A 20,572-nucleotide genomic window follows, 5' to 3' on the forward strand; every position below is an offset into this window, starting at 1 on the left:
ACTGATAGTGGTCCATGCAGCATCACTGTGGTTGAGGCTAAACGCGCAAGTTCAAATATATGATGCTGATCTCAGTAAGCTCCGTTATTATTATCCTGATATCATTTTTAGGGGTATTTACTTTTGTTTCACTGCAGCACAGAAGAACATATTTACTTCCTCAAAGAGTGAAGTAAAGGAACTTGTGTTGAGACGTACTAGAAAGTGATACCTTAAGACAATAAAATCATCCTTGTACTTCCTGAGGTCTGCATTCAAGATTCTAGTGATCTTATAAGAGCTTTTTACATTAAAAACACTGAATACTATCAATTCAAATGGGGAGTGATGTCCTTAGATTTTGCAGAGCCCAGATAGCTGGTCTTGACAGATAAATAAGAGGAAACTGTATTGAAATATTTTGTTGTAAAATTTATTCTTAATAATGGCTTGGTCCTGCCCTTATCAAAGCCAATGGTAAAATTCTCAGTGGTTTGAAAGGTCTGATTCTACTCATTTATGATTTGAGATAGCTTTTAAAAAATAATGCATGTCAGTTGACCATTAACAAATAATTTGCAAATTGATTCTGCCAAAAACAAATTGTTTGTGAACAGGATCTGATTGAAGGACTCCACTGGAGTCATGTTTCTCTGTTGGACCATCTTGCCAGTCTTCAGATATATGTATGTATCTTCAGATATATGTATACTATGTTGTATATGATGTAGCTATGTATTTCAGACTCTGTATATGACCTACACACTGATATTTAATAGATTACAATTTTCACAAGTAACATTTGTCTTATTATGGTGTTGACATAGCAACACTCTAGAACAGTGGAATCTAATAAGCTACGTTTAATGAACAAAAAACAGGATCATTTTTTGTGACTAAGTAATCTGACAAATTGGGAAATTTTAAAACTACCTAAAGTATTATAGCATGCATGATATGTAAAATCACTCACGCATCATACCTAGACATAAAGGGTAGCATCAAGTATGAGGTGCATGCATATAAATATACTTATGGAAAATATTTCAGTAAGGAGTAAATCAAGCAAGAGTACTAGAAGGATGAAAATTTAGCCCTGAAGCTCATTTCTTCTTTTCGTTTCTAGGAATATACAGAACTTTAACACTGGAACATAATTTTCTGTGTTCTTATAAAAGATAGAAACTCACATGACAGTATAAAGTGACAGGACAGACCCTGATAGTCTATCAAATACAAGTACATTGAGAAATATATTAGACCAAACTTGCTTATTTTGGAGCTCTTATGGTGTGTTATGTAAAGTCGCAGTATAAACAATTTTGTATATTTTAATTAACTGGATTTTTATTTTAAGAATAAGCAAATAAATAACCCTATATACATTTGCTTTATATAGAAGTTCATTGTAACATGAAATCTTGTTCCGTAGTATTGGGCAGTTTTTATATGCAACAGTGTATATTCAATACAAAAATGGTGCATGATGATGATGATAATAAAGGAATTATGTGAGGTGATTAAAGGTGGTAATATCAGGGTAAATGCTTGAAATTTAAAGAATCATTTAAATTGGGTGTGTGGAGGTAAATATTTCATTAAATACAGTTAGACGATAGATGGCTAAAGGAGGATGAGGCAAAACAAGTGATGTACAAAGGTGGGCTTAACTCTTAATCGGGTTTTATCTGATTAACTGTACAGGATGATCCACAACTACTGTAGTGCAGTGGAATATATGACTTTCTTCAACTTCACTGCCTGTTATAGCAGTAGGACCCAGCAAATAGTAATGTAACTACATAATACTGTGAGTTTAAAAAGCATTAGAAATTTGTCAGACACTTCTAAAGTGATCTGCAGAAAATGTTTAATAAAAAATGCTCAACTAAAGTGTTAGCTTCTGAAAGGCCAAATAAATGGATTTAGAGCGCATTTCAACAAATACATGTTTTAGTTTTTTTCTAAATCTGTGAGAAGCAGTCCCTCCAATTACCTCCTTCCCTGTTTTGACTAAATGTTCTAGCATGTACAGTCCTGGCTATATTGTAACCCCCATGGAGCAGCTTTGGAGAGTGGAATCTGCATATTATTAGCATGAGTTTCCACCCTTCCTGTAACATTCAGCTGTCCAACAAAGATTTATTATTTTTAAATACGAACACTGAAAAATAAACTTTTGAGAACCGCTGAATGTTAGGAGGAGAGGAATGACTCACCCTGACTATAGCCGGGCTTCACCCTCCAAAATAGGCTCATGGTTGTTGCAATGTGGGCACTGCAGTCCATGCTAGAACACTTCTGTTGGAGTAGGAAGTGAGTGATTTGGAAAGAGATGTTCTTTGAGGGCCTACAAAAAGAAGCTGAAGTATACATATAACTTCTGGTATTCTTCCTTGGAAGAGATGGTGCCATACAGATGTAAGTTTGAATTAAATGAAGTGCCTTTCTGAGAGCAGCTGGCCATAAACCTGACCAGTGTGGGTGGGCAGGGAGCGGGGGGAGGGTTTGTTTTCTCTCATTACATATATTATTTGAATTTGTTCTATATAACTCAATCATCTTTATTTTACTATCGATAGGTACCATAGCTGGGCATAGCTCCTCACAGAACAAATAAAAAGCCACGTTGCTATAATTCCTTTGTCCATTTATGGTATAAGAGAATGCTAAGAAAAACAGTGGGAATTTAAATTAGTGATTTCCCTTTAATTATTAGGTAGTGTTTCTGGCTTTCCCAAACGTACCCTATAGCCTTGCTTAGGAAACTCTGCTGGACAGTCAGTGCCTCTGGACTCTGAAGGTAACCATAACTATCTTTCCAGCCTTTTTCTTTGGATTTCTGGTCTTGAAAGAAACTTCTCTTATTCAGATATACTCTTTTCCTGGATTTTGCTCTTCTGGGTGGCGAGAGTGGCAGCAGGAATAACAAGCAACTGGCACTAAAAATACTCCGATCTCTTTTCTTTACCAATATGACAAGAGCTCCCAACAATGATGGGGCATCTCTCTGAGCTTGCAGCAGCAGTTACTCTCGCTTTTCTGCCTGATGAGACAGCCACTACCTGACTGACAAGGTCTTGACCCCTACTCTGGCTCACAAGCTCCTGCCTTCCAGAACTGCCCCAATTTCATCATGCTGACACCACTGGCTAACTGCCAATTTAGCTCGAGCTGTTTCAGGCTACTCTGAGGCACAGCGCAATGGATTGTCTCCCTGAAGTAAATCAATTATGGCACAATGCCTGTACCATATAGAGAAGGCAGAGAGAACCACAACCTTGCCTAATGAAATGGGAAGTATTTGATCTGCATCTTTACCTTCCTTAAAAATAAATGCAGGGTGGGGGATCTGATTTCTCCTCCATTGACTTCATTGGAGTTATTTGTGATTTACAACAGTGGAAGTTAGAGGAAAATCAGTTCCATTCTTTCTATACCTGTTTGCGCTCTCTGTCTCTGTCTCTGTCTCTGTCTGTCTTAGGGTTTCTACAGTGCCCATCACCATAGTACTACACTTTGTCATGTCCATGGAATCTGTGTTCTTTTGGGCATCCAGCAGCTAAATCGGCTGTACATGTTCAATTCATTTATTTTTCCCAGTTCATTTCAGGGGTTCCCAAACTTGGTTTGCAGCTTGCTCAGGGTAAGCCCCTGGCGGGCTGCGAGATGCTTTGTTTACCTGAGCGTCCGCAGGTACGGCTGCTCGCAGCTCCCAGTGGTTGCGGTTCACTGTTCCTGGCCACTGGGAGATGGGGCTTACCCTGAACAAGCCGCGAGCCAAGTTTGGGAACCCCTGGACTAGATAAAGCTATTCATTTTTATTTTAATGTGGGAGAAGTCTTACCACGGATTCAGAATAACTATGTGCAGCTGAATTACAATCCCTGGAACAGAGTAGGGGCTGATTAGTTAAACACGTGAGACTTATGTAGACCACGTCTGTTGGGGGTTGGTGTAGAACTGCACTCCCTGGGAGGAGCCCAGGTGCAATATGCCTTCCTGATCTCCAGGAGCAGCACTCCAACCGCTACTCCCTTCTTGTCAGTCCCATTCTATGGGTCAGTGTTGGGGAAGAAGGGTTTGGGGGCCCAGCTTGGTGTCTTTGCTCCCTTTGAGGTACCATGGGACTGAGGATGAAGCAGAACCTGAACTTCTCTGAGTGCATTGACTGCAAAGTCATGTCTAGGCTGGGAAGACAGTTGAATGTGTTAGCTAATGTTTTAGAGACAACCTAACATGATTTTCAACGGAGCTTTGCACAGAGTCTAGAAAGACCAAGTCCTATTTAAATACATGTTATCTGGTTGTAGTCAACCCTGGTGAGAAACCTAAGGATAACACAATCCGATAACATGTTTCCTAGTCCAGATATGGCCCATCTCTGACTGGACCTTATGTGGTGGTGAAGGATTCTTGGATCCTCCACTCACACCTTTGCACAGGATCACATACCACTCCTGTAAGAACTAGGCAGACTCTGCAAAGCAAAACAAAAAAAAAGTTTTTTGTTTGCTCTTTAGTTTTTTTAATTATATATCAAGATAAACCTCAGGAAAAATGTTTGGGCGGGATGAGCTGCAGCTCGAGTTATCACTTCATGGGACATCACTGTTCAGATCCTTCTAAATATGCCAGCAAAAGAGGGTGAGAGTACCTGCTATCCAAGATAGCATTTTTCTATGTGCATTCAATATTGATGCAATAACCTCCTGGTAGTTTAAAAAACAAAAACGGAGGCTCCTCTTTCAGATATTCTACAAAACAACAAGATACAATAAAGAACTGAAACAGATGTTATTTCAAATGTTTACTTCACCATTAAATATTTTTGGCTGTAGTGACATTGATGTGTTCCATCATAACAGAAATAATCTTGCCTCTTTCATGTTGCATTTCATATTCAGGTGGTTTGGGGATGGCACCTTTCAGCATACAGATCGAATTGTCGTCGCTTAAGTTTGTATAAAATGACTACATCAAGACCGCAGAAGGGAAACTTTGAAAGCACATGTCTAGAATTGAAGTCTTTCAAAGAACAAATCATATTTTAGGAGAAGACTGATCATTTTTTGAGTTGGAGGAAATCTAGTTTGATTCAGGTGACATAAGCAAATGGGTAAATGAATTGGGTTTTTCCTACTCTAGTCTTTGCTCAACAGTTCTTAGTTTTTGATTTTTTATATTGCTGTTTGGGGTGACTGCATTCTGAATGAATAGCAGTTTTGATCAAGGAAATATTTTGTTTTTTAATATTTCAGGCTAATAAAATTCTATTCCTGTTCTGTGCAAACTCTTTGTTTTTAGTCTAGCTAACCTGGTTCCAGGCTGCTGTATAGCTTTTTCATGTGTTTATGCTGCTCTTGCTTTACCTGGGCAGCATTGTTCTGCCAGTATATAGGTCTCATAAGTGGCTTACTTATTCCCTCCCAAGAGGCAACAGTTCATCATTATCATAATCCAGACCTTCCTTCATTCTCTAGTTTAAATGTTTAACTTGGTTGGGGTAAACCATTCTCCTCCCCTATCCACGAATTCAGTTGGAATGGAGAGCTTTGGAGCTAGAAAGTTGTGGGTCTGATTTCTGCCAGCAACAGTGGAAGAGGTTGAAGTGGACTGGTATGGTAGCGTACAGGCGCTCCTACCCAGCTAAAGTACCATGGGTCTGCACTCCCAAGTCTGCCTCCTAAGTGTATCAGGCAGAATATTTGTGGAGGAGGAGAGAAATATTGATCTCTCCCAGTAGCCAGGAATAGAAGGAATGGGGGGAAGATGATAGTGAGAAAAGGAAAAGTTCTTCTGCCGTTTGGTAGGTAGTATGGATAAAAGTCTCTTGATACCATCTCTGTTCCAACAGCTGGTAGTAGATTCCCTCAGTGGTTCTCCGTGGAAGGAAAGTGTTTGGCTTGCATTAAGGGTTGTGATTTGGTGACAGGGGATTTCTTATTAACCTCACTAGAAATCTCTTGACTGTGAAATTAAAATATACAGTAGAGTTGCCTAGCAGGCTGTTCTCAGTTTGACTTTGTCTCGATAGTCTGGATCAACCCGGGGCATTCTAAGGATTGTTGATCCGTAATCTTTTATTTGAGAGCCTTAGAAGTTAGTTAAATATAAATCAATGATTCAACCTCCTGTGGATACTGTGAACAATACTGGTTATTCCATCTCAGAAGGGATATTGCAGAATGGAGAGGCTCAAAGAAGGGAGACAAAAATGATTAGGGGCATGGAAAACTCACATGAAAAGAGTTAGTTTGTTTGTTTGTTTATTGTAGAAAGGAGACAAATAAGAAGGGAAACAATTTATTATTTGGCCTATGCAAACTGGTCAAGCCAAGCCCCACAGCATTCTTATCAATGATGTTCAAGGCCTGAAGACCTCCAGGAAGTGGAGTCACTTTGCCATCCTCAGCAATGTGTGTAAAGCTTTGTGGCTACCACACTGACGTAGAGGACTGTCTCTAAAGTGCCACAGAAATTCCACTGTAGCACAAATTCCATGTCTGGTACAAAGCTGGTTCAGAAGGCTCCATTGCCTTCTTGGTAAATCAATCCCAGGTTGATGTTGAGTGGGGTGTGAGACAAGATAATTATTTGTCACTTTCTCTGCGGATCATGACGATCTTCACGTAGCCTCTACTGTAAATCCCTCACCTGGTAAACTTATCCACAACTGGTGATGTGAGGGTAGATGATTATGTGGTGGATTAAACAAGTCTTTAATAGTAGATGTGACACACGCAATTTCATCATGAGCTTTGCTACGCTTTCCTCTCTACAAACACAGGGCAGAGCACTACTGCAGAGAACCAGTCACCATAGTAGAGGAGAAAATTTAAGTGTGCCTGAAAAACTGTGTGGTGGAATTAAGTTGTATGTTGATCTTCTTTGCGTGAGACAAGCGAGCCCATACTAGAGCGCAATACTCTGCTGTTGAATAACAGAGTGCTAAGGCTGAAGTGCATAATGCTTGGGTGTTGGCCAGCCCATGTTGTTCTGGCCCCATGTTGTTTCCGAGCAGGTTATTTCGCACTTTGACCTTAGTCACTGTATTTGTAAGATGGTCGTGATCTGTGAGAGTTCTGTCCAGCGTGATAGACTGGGTATGAATCATGCTGTATTTGATGACCATTGAGAACTGTGTTTAGCACTCTGCCTGCTTGTGCATGATGTAAGTGGAAGTCGTTCGGTCCAATCTTACTTCCACTTGGTATTGTGCACCACTAATTACAATAATTGGCCATAGCCACCATAGCTGCATTCAGAATGCTCTCAAGTATGTCAAAGGAGTGTGACTGAATGCCAAGGCATACGTCATCTGCATAAACAACCTTTCGAGACCCGGTATATGGCAAGTTATTTGAATATAAGTTGAATAACGTTGGAGACCATACTGATCCTTGTGGTAGGCCATTCTTCTGGTGCTTCCAAGTACTTATTTTATCACCAATTAACAGTAAAAGTATACAAAATAATGAATGTCACACAGAAGGTAAGGCAGAAATGTCTGTTTTTCCCTTTCTCATAACACAAGAACGAGGGGACTTTCAATGAAATTACAAGATAGAAAATTCTAAACCCATAGAGGAAACACTTTTTGACATAACACATAATTAGACTGTGGAACTCATTGCCACAGGATGTCATCAGGACCAAGGATTTAGTAAGATTCAAAGAGGAACTGGACAAATATCCTGGTTAAAACAGATAATGCTAAAAAGTTTTGGAAGGGACCTAAAACTTCACACTTCAGGGTTTAAGACAATATCTAATTTAGGATGAGACCTTTCTGGAGAGCAGATTCTCCTGCATCTGCCTACTGCAAGGTTTCTTGCACTTTCTTCTGGAGCATCTAGTATTAGCTACTGTCGGAGACAAGATACCGGATTAGATGGATCACAGTTCTGAACCGGTATGGCAATACCTATGTTCATAATTACATAGAGACTTGTTATATTTAAAAAAACATACCAAGGAACTTCAGTTATGACATCAGATAGTTCCTTTTTTCTTTGTGCCTGTTCCAATGAGATATTTATTGCATATGACAGCAGGAAGGCAAGTCAGGGCTTCAGCAGCAATCCCTTCATCACTGGCTGGCAGTGCCGTAGCAATTAAAAAAGAGCAATTAAAAGACTGGTCCAATGGTTCTGTATTTTTGTTTTCCCCCAAATGTTAAATCTCCAAGTTCTTGTAAGTGTTGCAACTAAGGTTTTGGTACAAAGTAAGTTCTAATTTTCAGTGTCTCCTGTAATGTTTAAGGGGAATCTATAATATTACTTACTGTCATTAATCCTTTTTACTCCTAGCTTTTGTTGGCTACACAACCAAGGGAAGAATGACTGTTCTGAGATCATTCGTACTCTTTAACATATATACACACATTTGCTGTCATTCCAGAGAACTTCACAAACTCTTGTGGGTAGGACTTTGGGATAGTCACATTACTTTACAAGAGGCAAAGCCCTCTTGTTGACCTAACTCCCTCATGCTGTCCCTCTCAAACCTCACCTTCATACTTTTTATCTAATATGTATTTTGCATAAAATCTGAATTTTAAGTTTGTTCCTGCTATCGGGAGTAGAAGTGGAGAGTGATTTTGTGTTTACTTTCCATGGACAGCAATTAAGAGACCATGATGATGGGTACCCTTATAAAAACCTAACTAGACAGAAGTGAATTATGCTGGTCATTCCAAATAAGAGCCTACTCTGTATATACCCCATATTTTACAGGAAAAAAACTATTTTAGATCTAAAAAAACTATAGGGACTATATTTTGCCTCAGTTATCGTAAGTCCAGCTACACAGGGTTCAGACAGAGCCACAGAATCCTCTAAAATGGGCTACGATAGATTTTGAAACAGTTACATTTTCATGTCTCAGGAAACTATCATGTCAGGTCCTTCCAGAGCTAGATGTAAATGCTGAGGTCCATTGTGAAGCTGGAAATCTTTCCTTCTAATGGGATAAAACCCAATTTCTACCCTTGAGGGGCCACAGGACAACTGACTATATGGTCTGAACATTTTTATCTATTGAGAAACTGTACCTGTTTCAGGACTAAATTTTCCACAGTTTGGATACCCAGAGCTCTACCTTTGGGTAGAGGAAGAGGAAACATTTTTCTGCCCCGCCCTCCCCCCCTTAAATAACTTAAATAATAAATAGCTGCTGAAAGCTGCTCTAGGTGTCTTGGTGTCTTACGAAAAACTTGGCTGAGTGGGCAGATGAAGTCAAAGGTGCATGATAAATGCATTTATCACGTGATTCTGCCTGGTGTTACCACATGCATAGCACCATTATTATTTATTTGTATTACAGTAACCCCTACTGTATTGTAAGGATCCCATTTTGCTAGGTGCTGTGCAAACACATAATAATAGACAGTCTGTACCCCAAAGAGCATACAATGTAAATAGACAAGACAGACAAAGGAAGTGAAGAGTTGGAGATCAAGGAGTAGATTTTCAAGAGTGCTCAGACTTAGCAACTCTCATGGGGAGCTGAGCACTTTGAGAATCTGGCCATTATGTCATATTCAAAGTCTGTGGCAGAACCAGGAACTGAACCTAGATTGTCTCTATTGTATTCCAGTCTAGTTTCTTAACTACAAGTCCATCCTTCCTCCCCAGTTTACAGGTGTGGCATTTTATCTTGTGTGTGTATAATATATTACACACAACCACATCAGTAGCGATGACAGCCGTGTGATGTGCAATTAGCAGCCGCTTTTGGTTCAAACAGACAAAACCATCTGCCACAGAAATGTTTCCAGGTATACCTCGGACCCCTGTCCCTCCCCAGAATTGCAATCATTATGTCTGGAAAAGTTATTTGAGGTCCTTTTTAAGAAAGTTCTAAAACTTTCTTAATATTTCTTCTCTTCTTCTGAAGCATTTACATTTGGAATCTTGGTAGTGAAAGGCACCGGTTTCATAAAATGATTTTTCATATTCTTTGGCCTAATAACCCCCCCGCCCCCAGTCACCTCCTTTTCTAGGAAAGGACGCACCAGGGAGGGTAAGGGGGAAGGAGTCTGCTTAAGGTTCCGTTCAGAGTTATCTTCCATGTTGTTCCATTAGGAGAAAGTGGCAGAACAGATTGACTGTTGCCCCCAAACCTCACTGATCCTCATGAAGCCCGTATCCTCTGTAAGGAGACCTGTGCCTCTGGGTTTCAAGAGAAACCACACCACAGTTGTTCCATGGCAGTACAGACTCATTGGAACCTGTAACTGTTAGGCCCTCACCTGGTAGCATCTGCCCAGGAATCCCTGTGGAAGATCCCTACCACAGAAAAACAACACAAGCGTTAGGCTGTTCAACATCTGCTTTAAGGGGCCAGTTGGGGAACTAAGAGTGTATGGAAATCTTGTATGTTAAATATGGTGTAATGGCAGTGTTAGAATAATAGAAGAATGGAAATGCTCAAGTCCACTGAGGTTTTATAGATGTGTTCATGCCCTTGTGGTATGTGGCTTTCTCCTGGTGGGAGGATAGTTCATCGCTCTGCTGTTCAAATGTTTGAAACCGAGGAGTGAAGGGAACAAACCAAAACCAAAAAATTCCTTTCCAGTTTAAGGAACGCTAACTTTTCCCTTCCTTTCCCCTCCTCTGCAACTACTTCTGCTTTCTTATGTGTGAGATAGTATGGGTTCATAACTGTATGAATCATGACCAAGCATCACTTGAAGTGCTAAACTAATTGAAGTTTTTCATTTCACGGGGCATGATGACAAAAAATTGGGGTCTTATTAGAAAAACACAAACATGATTATCAAAGCCTTGCATGATTTCTGGCTGCAAGATAATAGACTCTGGAATAGTATCCCAGGAGAAATGAGAACAGCTCCATCATCGAAGTCATTTTAAAAAACTAAATCTCAACAAAGTACTTGAGATTATATAATGGGCTTGGAGACCGTGGTGATGGATGACAACCTAGGTAGACAATTAAAATGTAGAGAACAATTCTGCATGCCCAGCTAAATTAATAAATCTAAAATGTCTAGTCCTTTCCTCCCCTCTCCTCCCCCTCCCCCCCTCCAGGTTCTATTACATAGCAGTCTGGATGGGGTTAAAAGAGCAACAGAATGCGTATTTATAAGGATGCATCTAGTCCAAAGGTAACATTATGTTCTCTCTACATATCTCATTTAAGCATTTTTTCAATATTTATCAGATGATTCATTGTTGGAATGTACTCTGATTCCAGTAGTTACCGTTTCATAATTGTAAACAAAATTATATACATAACTATTCCCAGCATATGAATTATTTACTATATTCCCGGACAAAAAATTTGTTAAAATTGAATTAAGGTTGAGATTGTTTCAATAATATAAGAATAAAACAATTACAGGGAGGTTGTAATTATTCCCCAAACAAGGATTACAAACCCAGGAAGCTCAGTGAAGGTTAAATTTAAAAGAAATCCAAATTTGTTAAGCTATGGAAATGCACAGTGAAGGCAGCCAAACAACTTCCCTTCTGCTCTGTAGTGACACCATACAATTATAATTAGTGCCTCATAGTGTTTGTAGTCCAGGTATAGATTAATCTAATTTTTCTAGATACAGTAAACTTTTCCAGTTTTTGTTTTCATTGTGGAGGTGTCAGTACATGTGCAACAAAATGGTTGAATCCATGCTGTACATGCAAAACTCAGTTCAGCTTTAACTGTAAAGGGCAGTTCCATAATTTTAAAAGAAAAATGCTCAAATAAGTGAGAAGGAAAGCATAGCGGAGGAGAATTTTCCTGAGTAATTTTAAAGGTCATGCTATATAATTTGCATAGGTTCTTACTACCCACAGTATGTTCTGTTAGCAGTTGTAGCACAGAATCTTTTAAAAATGAATATTTCACATTGTTCATTGCACTCTACAAACATTAATTTTATTACAAATCAAAATGAATATTAGGTCATTTTGTTTAGTTCTGGTTAAAGTGGGTTTGTTGCTTTACAGCTATGTTCGCCGATGCTTGTCTGGTTTAGGTTTTAAGGGCATGCTGTGTAAGTGTCCACCACTGTTAATATATATGAATTTTCCTTTGATATCTTTTCATTTCTCCTAGATAATTATCCCCTAGATAATTCTGATTCCATCTCTGGTGTTCACAATTTTCAAATGTGGTGAAGAAGCAGAGGTGGGTTTGGTTTGGTTTTGGTTAGCAAGAGATCAACATTTGAGAATGCCAGGCCTCTGTATTGGATTGGTTTTGACTTCTCTAAGTTATGTAACTTCAGATGCATAATGAAGAAATTTGACTTTTATTACTAGTATGTATTGTTGGGGGCAGGGTTTGGTTTTGTTTTAAATAAACTGGAAGATTGTGAATTCCCTTAGTTTCCAGGTTCCTATTCAATAGATTTGAGGTAAACATGCTGGGAAGAATAACAACTAGGGTTGCCAGGTTTTCAACCGGAACACCTAGTTGAAAAGTGACCCTGGTGGCTCCCGTTAGCACAGTTGACCGAGCTGCTAAAAGTCCAGCTGTCCACAGCAGGGCAGGCAGGCTCCTACAAAGTGAGAGTCTCTTGATCAAGTTTCAATATTTTAGTCTATGTAACTGTCTATATGGAGTTTAGGATTTTTTGCCATGAGTTCATGTAACCTGGAGTTTGGATCACAAGGCATCTGCTGATTCCTATGGCAGTCTACTGTTTTTCACTAGGTGAGAATGATTCAGGAGTCAAAATCTGTTACTGGGCTAGGACCACAAAGCCCCTCAAGACACACAGACAGAACACAGTCAGACTGTGTGGACACATTTTAATAAACTGTGATATCTGCATATAAGGCAGCTTGGAGAGAGGGTGACAATACTCAGCAGCTCATCTTTAAAAGAAATGAGCATAAGCAAGAGATGTGTATCAGGCCTCTCTTAATTGCCATCTTCATCTCCTGATATTAGCATCTTACTGTGCTGATCAGATTCCATTTTCTGACTAATTATGGCAAGGAGTCATCTGGTTTTATTTTATGTTAGTTAGTTATTTCTGTGCTCTAACTTTTGCCTATGCTACATACTGTCATGTATTGCAGTTATGCATAAGCAGAATCAACATACATAAAAGGGTCTTTCTGGACTTTGTGCCATGTTTATCAGAGGATTTGTGGGGAGTGGGTGGGGAACTGTGTTCTTGGCTTTGTTAGTATGCTATCTCTTTGGTTAACAGTACACTTTTTAGAGCAAATACTGGGCATGCTCTGATAATTTCTTCCTCGACTCCTTTGTGGTGGAGCCCAAGGTTCAGATTTAGGGAAAGCTTAATTATTCATTACATATGAGGAAACAAGTTGATATTTACCACTGAAGCCCTACCTCAGGCTAGTTTGAATGTCCTCTTCTGCTGTAAACTTACCTTACAATGGAGTGTACATGGGTTATCTTTCAAGATAGGCCTTTTAGTAACCCATGTGGTCTTAATGGATTTTCCAGGAACCTGGTGTATTGTTGGCCTGTCTTGTTGGTAGATATGAATTCTAGTTTCCTCTCCTACACTTTTGTGATACTTGACAGCTGTCATCCAGTGTAAAAGCATGTGGCAGCAAATGCGCAATGCTGTCATGGAACAGGGACATCCTGAAGAAGAGATGGCACTTGCCGTATTATGTTGGCTGCGTTTCTAAAGCAGCCCTGGCTTGACACCTCATTGAAAGAGTGAGATTCATTTCTGAGTGGGCATGATGCCTCTTGGTGTCTGGTGGGAATGCAGGGAGTTGAGGTTATGCATGAAAATCAGTTGTGATAGTTAGGAGTCCTAGCCAGGAATGTACAAACCATGTGTCCATTCTGTCTTTTTGATTAAAGAGAGGCTTTCACTAATGCAGCTGCTATCTGGCTGCTTGAAGAGGGTTTCAGTCACAATTCAAAAAAGTGCTGTAGTAAGATTTCCTTACTGTGGCTTCTCACTGTGTAAGTTCCCTGTATCACGGTCTGCACTAAGACTGACTTCCTGCTCCTGGGTTGAGAAGGCGAACTGTTGTGCCTGTAATGAGGAACACTGGGTGAATTAAGGCTCATCTTTAGAATTGGCTAAATTGTATGTGCCCACTAATCTACAGTGTGTTAATCCCAATTAAATATTTGATTTATTTACTTTAACACCACTTTTTTATAATGTTGTGTTTATTTTATTTTTTGTAAATGTTCCTTTTCACCCCTCCATCTCCCTGTGGGATGATAAAAAATTTAGAATCACTTCAAAATCTCATTGGAAGAGTTCCAAGGTTTCTCTGAAAATATTGTTTATGATGTGTTTAGGGTTATCAATTTTCTTTCTCAAATGAAAAAGCTCTCTACAGATGATTATAACACTGTACTTTAAACTCATTTAACTGGACATTATTTTCAGAACATTTATCTTGGTTATTGCCGTTTTTGTCACACTGTGATATTAGTTTTCCATTATATACTACATGTCACTTCCACATAAGTTTGATAATAAATGTTGGGAAATAAAAAACAGAGGCACTGCCTCCATGTGATAGCAATTTCTATGTAATGGGAAATAATGTCATAAACTTTAAATTACATTTTAAATAAATGTTTATGTCCGACCCATCCATTAGATCATAGCCCAAAAGGGTCAGGAGGATCATTCCTTCATATATCACTGTATGCAGTATGATTGCTTTTTTAGGCCTAAATGATGCTTTTAAATGAGGAATGACAAGCAGTATACAAAGACATTACATTACAGTCACAGTAGTATAGTAATAGCCTTGGCCACTATGTTAAATACAAAAGTGCGATGCATAAATTGAATTCTCTCTTTGCAAATGATTATTAAATGGGTCCGTGCTGATACCAGTGTTCACTGAGTTCGTAGTTCAGTTTGGAACCCTCACATCTGGGTTCAGTGTTGGGTTCTAAACCTCATCTGGCGGGCATGATGTTTGCTGCTTCCAGAATTAAAAACATAAACACTTGAGAGTGCAGAGAAATGTGTAGCTAGCTGATGGTCCTCTTAACTATGGTCTTAAATGTTCAGGGCTTGACTAAGGGCTTAAACAAAGTGACGTCAACTCTGTCAAGGCCCAGTGATGGAATTTCAGTGATATTAACAATATTTTAGGGCTCAGTCAGGTTGATTAAATATTTGTAATGCCTACCAATGGAGGTCCCTTTTTGTCTTTTTATTTTATTTTATTTTGGCTATGTGAACAGCCCAGACCACTTCCTTAAGCCTTCCTAATATTGTGACTAAACTGGTGCCCTGGCCCTGTCTGGGGGAGGAGTGAGGACAAACACTGCTTCCTCTCCATGCCCTTTGCAAGGACTGGCCAATATCACAGTTCGTGTGACCGGTTCCTGCTACTACTTCCAGGGGTGCAAAGAATCCCACACAGGGGCAGGGAGAAGACAGCGTAGCCATCCTCAAGAATGCAGGAAGCACAATCCCTCCTAGAGCTGCCACTGGAGCAGGAGGTTATATCTTCAAGAACAGGGACATGGGTAACTTGCACATGGTTCTTCCGTAGCCCCTTTATGGCCCATTTTCACCACTGAAGTGTCATAAAGGCATCACATGTGCTCACCCAGATACCCCTAGTGCTGTGGTTTCCATGTATGGCATAGAGTCTTCATAGCTGGCTCTGCTACTCCCTTGGAGGACTAAATATAGGAGTCATGACGGTGAATCCACTATGGTCTGGCTATCCTTGGCAGCTGCAATTGCCTGTAAGGGCTGTGAGCAGCAGAGCACAAATTATAGCAGCCCCGAGACTGCTTAAATTTATGCCAGGACTAGGCAGGTTTCTGGATGATTCCAGATTATGGGGAGAGCCAGATACGGTGCAGGGCCACTTACCTCTTAGTCATGAGAAACTACATTTATTTATTTACCTTTAGCCACTTCACCTGCACTTTGTCCAATAACCCATCCCTACCAGGAATAAGTCTAATATTTAGATATCTGAACAGCTATTACTTTTTAATAAAGAAGCCATCATACAAACATTTTTGAATTTCTCCCAAATGTGGAGTTGTTTTTTTTTTAAGGAGGTTTTAAAATTATTTTGCCCCAGGGTAACTCGGAGGTTAGCAAAAGTCATTCTGAAATAGTGATATTTTTAAGGTCTGATAGCTTGTGTGACCCTTCAGAGAGAGAGAAACACTCTTTATCCTTTTTACAAAGCAGAGAACCTGAACTTCCTTGTGACGTAAATGCTTAGCCCCGATAGTTTGATATCTTACCTTACATCGCAACACACTAATAAATATAAAAGCTATTTCAAATTAATTTTTAGGCTTTAAATTTCTATTCTCATATTTTTGTCATGTTGTGGTCAATACCAGGTAACTAAGGCCAGGTCTCCACTACAAAGTTTTTTGTCAGCAAAGCTGTGTCACTCAATGATGTGAAAAAACCACACACCCTCAGTTGACATAGCTATGCCGGCAAAACCCCCAGTATAGACGCAGCTATACTGACAGAAGAATACTTCCGTCAATATAGCTAATATCATTCGGGAAGGTGGTGGTGTTATGCTGTCTGAAAACCTCCTTCTGTCGACATATGCTGCGTCTACACTAGGGAGCTCTGCCAGTACAGCTGCATTGGTAGTACCTGTGTAGTGTAGACTAGCCTAAGGCACCTAGCTTTACAAACAAGGAGATATGGAAAACTAGGTCAGTATAAAAGAGAAAAAAAGTTGCACTCTATTTAAAAATCCTTTTTTTTTCCTGTAAAAAGGGGCATGAATAGAAAAAAAAACAAACAAACCCACCACTGTTATGTTTTGGGGTTTTATGGACATTCAGTTGGGATGATCTGCATAATTGTTGCATCTGCCACAAGTGAGTAATGTGTATCTTTATATTACACACTGTAGTATTTTTGTCTCACTCTCATTAATTTATATACAAACGTGTTCCATTTCCCGCGCGCGCCCCCCCCCCCCCCAAAACCAAACAAACAAACAAAAAAGACCTTGCGCTGTACAGAGGTCTTTAATATCAAGTAAAATGGCAGCTTAGGATGAAAGGCAGGTGTAAACCATTTGGATGGTCTTTTGGCCTATAGCTCTTTAGTCTATTGCCTAGGAGTGGAAAGAGCTATCTTGATATATGTTTCTATTCAGATTTTCGCTGGGAAAGGAGGATACTAGATTTGAATGCTGGAGTCATTGTCACAACTGTGATGAAGGAAAGATACCAGTTGAATGTCTTAAAAAAAAAATTCTGTGCATTAAATGGATGCATTTCAATCACAAGAAGAAAACCTTTTATTTCCTATGATGTATGGAGTTTTAAAAGTCATCCTACTGGTGACCCTTGAGTTGCAATTATATTCTTATTGAATAAGAAAACAGAGGCCATCACATTTTAACAGTATGGATTCTTCAAAATCTATTATTTTGATCGCCAGAGGCAAGTAACTAAGCTCTTAGTATATGTCTCTGTAAAATAAGTAATTGGAGACAAATGTGCAACCACACCACATGTACAATATGTCTAAGCACCATGAATGTAGCCAGGCTTAATGTGCAGCATAGGCTTCTAAAAATCCTTCATGGGCAATAGACATATGTAAAAATGCTAATTTTATTATTTACTTTGAAATTTTACTGCACATGAGTGAATCTAAATGCATTGTAACAGAGACAATATAACCAAGGGTCTATTTAGCCCATTAGATTTAGAATTTCAAAATGCAGTACCTTGTTTCTCTGGAAACGTTTGTACTAGCACCATTCTCCATTACTATATAAACACAATATATTCGAGACATGCATTTCATGTATGGTGCAACTGAAATGCTTTATTTAGGGAAGATTTTTGTTGGTTTTGGTGATTTTTATCTCGGTTGGATTGGGATGTCTGGTAGGTTCAGTTTTCTTTCTTTGTCAAAGCTGCTTACAGCACATGTGACAGATTTCTGTTTTTTATTCTTTGTTAATGTCATTCTTCATTTTCTGTGCCCCACATCTAGGAGTAAGGGTTGTGTATGCTCTATTTTAATGAAGAAAAATGGCACATCTATCAACTAGAATTTATATTAGAGAGCACATCAATTCAGTTGCTATTACTTGCTGAGCTTTCAAATTCAGGGCTGAATTCTGCTCTCAATTACACCTGTGCAACCCCATTAACTTCAGTGGGCTGTACAGTGCAGAATTAGGTTCACAGAATGAAGTATGGTATAAAACAACGTATCCATCTGCTAATAGAATTTCAGCCCCAAAATATTATTTGAGGCAGTCTTAAAAGAATGACATGCATGCACTCATAGTTAAACTTCTTTTCCGTGAGACTGGGATGGTCAACATCTAGTTATTTCATATAGTGGGTCTAGTAAATGTATATATCGGAAGTATCAGAATACCAAAATATTAGCCCTTAAGGGAAGAAAAACACTCCCACTCTAGAGATGTACTATATACTGTGTTGTCCTTAGCAGACTTTTATTCCATTGTGGCTGCTATTAGCTGCAGATTGTTCCCTTCTTTCTCTGTCTTCTAGGAGCTGTGCCGTCAGCGCATGGCTGTAAAATCATCTGATCGACCAGAGCCCCTGCACACTTCTCGTGTAAACAGTGTCTCGTCACAGTTTAGTGATGGGCCCATTGCCAGCCCCTCTGCTCGGAGCAGCACATCATCCTGGTGTGAAGAACCAGTTCAGTCTAACATGGACATCTCCACCGGTCACATGATCCTGGTAAGCAGAGTTTTCTTTATGGCATGTGAAATGTAATCAAAATTAGAATTGGTAGTTCATCAATTTAAAGTAGACTGTGAAAAATATTTAACTTCTAAAGGGATACTGTCAACTTACAACATTTTTTTAAAAAAATCCTTCACCTATTATATTAATCTGACCTTTAAATAGTTAAAACTAAAACTGTTTTTTAAAAAAATCCTTACTTTTCACTGTGCTGTTTTTCTGTTTAGGATACATTCTCTTAGCTTGGACATTTAAAATAGATTTTTTTTTTTAAACCAAAGATAATTTACTTTTCATCCCTTTGTCCTATTGGTTTACTTTTGCCATTTTACTTGGCTTGGACAATTAAATAAGACTTTGATTTCTGGTCAGTTTTTCTTTCTGGCATGTAGTATAATGGTGCTGCAAAAGCTGCAGTAGAATATTAACAATGTGTATCTAATTGTTTTCATTGAAATTGGGTGTGTGGGGGATCTGAATTTTTAGCCTGACCTGATTTTCCTCCTTTAAAGTAATTGTATCTTTCTTATGTTTGAAACTGCACAAATATGTTTTGTTTGTGAAACCTGGGCTCGAAAGTGTTGTGGGAGATGGCCACTTTGTTCTCATGGGTGTGTGTATATGGCTAGTGAAATGCTTTTCACCACCCAGGGGAGACAGCATGACTTAGTGGTTAGGACCCTGGACAGGGACTCAAGATACCTGAGTTATATTCCTGCCTTTGTTGGTGGCCATGGGCAAGTCATTTCACATCTCTGTGCTTCAGTTTTCCCATCTGTAAAATGGGGGTCGTAATACTGATCTCCTTTGTAAAGTGCCAAGAGATCTACTGATGAAAGGAGCTAGGTGGCATTATTATTATTATTATTATTATTATTATTTATTATTGTTACATTTTCTACATTTACCCTCTGCTAACTGTTAAGATTATCCAGCTGGACTGAATCACAACCAATAAATTGCTGCCCCTCACTAGCTATGTATTTATATAGCTCTGAGAAGACCAATGGGATTTCTGGGAAGGAATCTGTGCTCTGTCCATGTCATGCTGTCTCATCATGCTTCCCTCTCTCCTGCACCCTTTGCCTTTTTACGGTTTTGTAGATAAAGCCGCTCACCTACTTAAATATTTTCCAAGTTTTGTGGGAAAGCCATATGGCCTAATAGAAAATGGAATGGAAGCCAGAGTGCCAATTTGACCTTAGCCAAGTCACTGACCTCCGTCAGCCTCCGTCAGCTCAGCTATAAAACTGAGGAAAAGCAGGATCTGCTTGAAAACCAGATGCTGGGTCTGAGCAGAGCTTTCCTGGGTAAATACATTTCCAAACAGCAGAGTTAGGTTTTTAACCTGATATATAACAGATGCACAAGTGCACCTGGGAATGAGGGATGGATATGTTACCCAAAAGGTCTGTGACCTTGGCTCTTACAATCCCACTTTCGCCTACTCAGAACTACAACCTTTCACTTGTTTTTGTGTTTCTGCAGTTGTTGGGATATTGTAGTTACCAACACATTCCCCACCCCCAAACCTCACTTTTCAAATAACCCCTAAAGTAAGGATGGGTACAAGAGTAAGTAGTGATATAATGCTTGTATCCCAAGCATCTGTGGGTAAAACCAAAGAAAGTACAAAATTGCCTAAGTATACGGCAATGTATATGCTTAAGATTTGCAGTTAATGAGTCTGGTTTAAATGGAGCAAAATAGTTTACAAAGATACTGCTAAAATAAACCTAAAAATCACACAAAGCCAAATGAACAGGTAGGAAACTTGCATAAGGGAACCAAGTAGTGTTAATTCTGGATCTGGGAATTTTCCCAAAAGTTCAACTAAGTGTGTGTGGAAATAAGCCATATGTTTGCAACCTATGAATGGGTTTTGAAAAACAAACAGATTGATTAGGAGTACTGT

The 20,572-nt window shown here is 39.2% G+C and overlaps 1 protein-coding gene across 3 annotated transcripts in view; it reads left to right on the plus strand.

Annotated features, from left to right (window-relative positions):
- PTPRN2 (protein tyrosine phosphatase receptor type N2) overlaps positions 1–20,572 on the plus strand; it is a 1,019,026-nt gene that overhangs the window by 906,792 nt on the left and 91,662 nt on the right. For all 3 annotated transcript variants that reach the window (XM_074946270.1, XM_074946267.1, XM_074946269.1), the window contains one exon: positions 18,457–18,651. In XM_074946270.1, coding sequence (XP_074802371.1) covers positions 18,457–18,651 — 195 coding nt within the window. The remainder of the gene's footprint in view (positions 1–18,456; positions 18,652–20,572) is intronic.

Source organism: Natator depressus, chromosome 2 (assembly GCF_965152275.1).
Source record: "Natator depressus isolate rNatDep1 chromosome 2, rNatDep2.hap1, whole genome shotgun sequence".
NCBI classification, from domain to species: Eukaryota; Metazoa; Chordata; order Testudines; family Cheloniidae; genus Natator; species Natator depressus.